Source organism: Glandiceps talaboti, chromosome 23, assembly GCF_964340395.1.
Source record: "Glandiceps talaboti chromosome 23, keGlaTala1.1, whole genome shotgun sequence".
Classification (NCBI taxonomy): Eukaryota; Metazoa; Hemichordata; class Enteropneusta; family Spengelidae; genus Glandiceps; species Glandiceps talaboti.
The window spans coordinates 10,181,446-10,185,531 of NC_135571.1; the positions used below are offsets into that span (position 1 = coordinate 10,181,446).

A 4,086-nucleotide genomic window follows, 5' to 3' on the forward strand; every position below is an offset into this window, starting at 1 on the left:
GCAAGGGTTGGGCTTTCCTTTTGGGGTACACATTATTTTGAAACAAATCTGGTCATGACACTTAACTCTGGTATTGGAATATTCAGTTTCCATTTCAAGAACATATTACATGTACGCTGGTGTATTATAAATGTTGGAGTGTTACACAGCTTTCAATTGCAAATTGTAGAGTCCAAGCAGTCAAAAACATCCATGTATTGTCATATGCTTTGCAATAAACCAAGTCAACAATACAAGTACTATGGTCAATGTATGAATCAAGAGTTTGTCAGATTTCAAATTTCCTATATCATAGTTTCTACTATTGCAGCAGTAAAACTTTCTCTGTCTACAAAGCATAACACTTTATGTTGTTCTGACTGATTGCACTGAACAGTTGGCGCTTGATTGCAGCGATTATGCAACACAAAATCAGACATACAAGTTATCATGCTGATTGTACTTTTATTATATTCACCAACTATCAACCAGTGCTAGCTGGGTTATTTTATCTTTTGAATTACATTTCAAAGTCAATTTTCCAATCAAACAGTTCTTAAGCCTCTTCTTCGCCTTCTTCCTCTTCATCAAATTCACCTTCTTCCTCGGCAGTGGCATCCTGGTACTGTTGGTATTCAGACACCAGATCGTTCATGTTGGACTCGGCTTCAGTGAATTCCATTTCATCCATACCTTCACCAGTGTACCAATGCAAGAAAGCCTTACGACGGAACATGGCAGTGAATTGCTCGGAGATACGTTTGAAGAGCTCCTGGATGGCAGTACTGTTGCCAATGAAAGTGGCAGACATCTTGAGACCACGTGGTGGGATGTCACACACAGCGGTCTTCACGTTGTTGGGGATCCATTCAACGAAATAGCTGCTGTTCTTGTTCTGGACGTTCAACATTTGCTCGTCAACTTCCTTCATGGACATACGACCACGGAACATAGCAGCAACGGTGAGGTAACGACCATGACGGGGATCGCAAGCAGCCATCATGTTCTTGGCATCAAACATTTGTTGGGTCAACTCTGGTACTGTTAGGGCACGGTATTGCTGGCTACCACGGCTGGTCAGAGGTGCAAAGCCTGGCATGAAGAAGTGGAGACGTGGGAATGGTACCATGTTGACAGCTAACTTACGCAGATCAGCATTGAGCTGACCTGGGAAACGAAGGCAGGTGGTTACACCACTCATGGTTGCTGAAACTAGATGGTTCAAGTCACCATAGGTTGGGGTGGTCAGTTTCAAGGTACGGAAGCAGATATCGTACAGGGCTTCATTGTCAATACAGTATGTTTCATCTGTGTTTTCTACAAGCTGATGGACTGAGAGTGTGGCATTGTATGGTTCTACCACAGTGTCTGATACTTTTGGTGATGGTACAACGCTGAATGTGTTCATGATTCTGTCTGGGTATTCTTCACGGATTTTGCTGATGAGAAGTGTGCCCATGCCTGAACCAGTACCACCACCGAGGGAATGTGTAAGTTGGAAACCCTGCAGACAATCACAGCTTTCTGCTTCTTTGCGTACAACATCAAGTACTGAGTCAACCAACTCAGCACCTTCTGTGTAATGTCCCTTAGCCCAGTTGTTACCAGCTCCACTCTGGCCTGCAGAAAACAAAATTATTTCAAAATTGTGATACACAGAAATTGAAAGTTATTTGAATTTCAATGAGGTGTACATATTTCAATGATGTTGCAGACTATATTTTTAAAAGCAACCATGAAAGCATGACTAAATTGCAAATGAAAATATCTATTTAGCCCCTGATCTGGTGTGTGCATACACTCTTTATAGTGTGCAAGTAAATGAGTGGTTAACACCTAAACATGTTTTTGACATTAATTCTTCCACTCACTCAAACAGGGCATAGATATCACTCTTACAAAATGTTTTGCCACGAGCAGTGCGCTAACTTTAGGTAAGTCGCAGCCTATTCCATATTGCGTGAGTGCATGCAACAGCAAGTGATCTAGCAAAAGTACATATAAGTTTCTGTTGTAGTGATTTGTGAGAGTACACTTGTCTTGCGAAATAGCGCTATTAATGATCTTCAACATTTACAAGTCCAAATTAATAAGCCAAGACTTACCAAAAACAAAATTATCTGGTCTGAAGATTTGGCCAAATGGCCCTGATCTTACGGAGTCCATTGTGCCTGGTTCCAAATCTACCAAAACAGCACGAGGCACATATTTTCCACCTAAGAAAATAAGGAAACATTTCCATATATTAACTCAATGGATGAAATTCTACAATATCAAAAGTGCTTGATTTATGTTGGGTGGCAGCAACAGGAAATATCAGATTTCTTCCTTATCTCAGTCTGTGAGATATGACATTCCTGTCACCATCAGCTACCATTACTCTCCCCAATTTTTCTTTGATATTACTGGCACTTGTATAATTGTTTTTCTGCAATATTTTTCTTCATTCAGCCAGAAAATACTGTGACTTAGGATTGTCACTATGAGTCCCAGTTGAGTCACTAGTCTCATAGTGACAAAGGCCCCTTAGGTCACTCATATTTTCCTTGGCGGCCCCTTAGGTCACTCATATTTTCCTTGGCTCAACCAAGAAAAATTTTGCGGAATAACATCTAAATGCAAGAAAAATATATATGGTGCTCCAAACTTTGTCAGAAAAATTGTACAAAATGTCACAGCTTGTACATACCTGTTGCTTCATTGTAGTATACATTGATTCTTTCAAGTTGTAAATCAGAATCACCATGATATGTACCGGTGGGATCAATTCCATGTTCATCTGAGATAACCTCCCAGAACTAGCAAAAAAGGAAAGGAAAGAAAATTGTAATTTGCAGTCTTGCAACTGAGGCCAAAACTAAACAATGCAATAAATTTCTATCATGTTTTTAATTTTTAAAACAATTTTTGGCTCTTTTCAAGTCTACGTTTTCCCCATTGTGAACAAGCAGTGGTCTGCACGTGAATTGTTCGCTTTCGAAGCAGACACCCGGCTCGCCATCCATTCATATCTAAACATGCATTTTTTCTCATATATTTTACTATCATATCATATCAGAACACTTCCACATCCTAATTCTAACCTCTAACATTATTTGGAGCGAGTGCGATAACAGGAACTTCACTTGCAGCCAACAGTGCATTTGCCGCCTCGTTTACGGGTATGTCACGTGACTTCACTGTAATTTGACATTTCTTACAAAATTCGAAGGAAAGCAAAATTGTCTGACTGTTTTGAAAAGTCACGACCGCGTGAATATTCGTCGGGTATTCAAGTATGTCTTGCCTCCGTCTCTAGACCAAATTTCAACACTAAATACAGTCAATATAGCACGGCAAATGAATGAACAAATGATCGCAGACGATGACGGATGCGATGGAGTGACAGTGTTATGTTACAACCCGCTGAACCACGATGATGAAAGTGACAATTTTTTATATATAATTTTTTTTATTAGTAAGGTTTCGCAAAAATATTGGATTGATTTTGGAACAGCGGGGTGCAATTCACCAAATATAAATTCAAGAATATCGGTACACGGGAAGGATCATTGTCGGAGAAGAGGATATTGAGGTTGACAGGGTTTGAAAGAAAAGTGATGACGAAAAAAGGGCGGATATTTTCAGTCGTTCCTTGATGGCTAAGTAAGTTGGAAATATCACTATTTTTTGTACTCACCTTGGCACCGATTTGGTTACCGCACTGACCAGCCTGTAAATGTACGATTTCACGCATTTTGATATATAAAGAACTTCGGAGAAACTAACTTCTGGGACAATATTGCACGGGACAAGTGACCTTGTTCACGTTCTCTTTGACACCTCGCTTTCGAATGGTATGACCGTTGGTAACTAATACCTTTGTACCGAAAATATTGAATGACGTAGCCATTACCATCCAATCAACACACCGCTTCTTATTTACTTTTGAATATTAAGTATTGTTTAGTTTCCAAAAAAGGAGCGTGCGCATCCCCATAACGAGGCTTAATGGTGACGTCACTTATTATCGCTACAAATGCCGTACATACCCTGGATTGTTGTGTGCTATCTCCACGTAGCCAGCCTGGAGACGGATTGAGTCATTTCCGTAACCAGGAAACACCA

The 4,086-nt window shown here is 40.1% G+C and overlaps 1 protein-coding gene across 1 annotated transcript; it reads right to left on the reverse strand.

The window, feature by feature from the left end:
• Positions 1–424: 424 nt before the first annotated feature.
• Positions 425–3,816, reverse strand: LOC144453071 (tubulin beta chain). Its single transcript, XM_078144344.1, has 4 exons — positions 3,659–3,816; positions 2,669–2,777; positions 2,085–2,195; positions 425–1,599 (listed from the first exon to the last, which is right to left on the reverse strand). Exons 1-4 carry the CDS (start codon positions 3,713–3,715, stop codon positions 536–538), a joined length of 1,341 nt encoding a protein of 446 aa, XP_078000470.1. The 5' UTR covers positions 3,716–3,816; the 3' UTR covers positions 425–535.
• Positions 3,817–4,086: the final 270 nt, after the last annotated feature.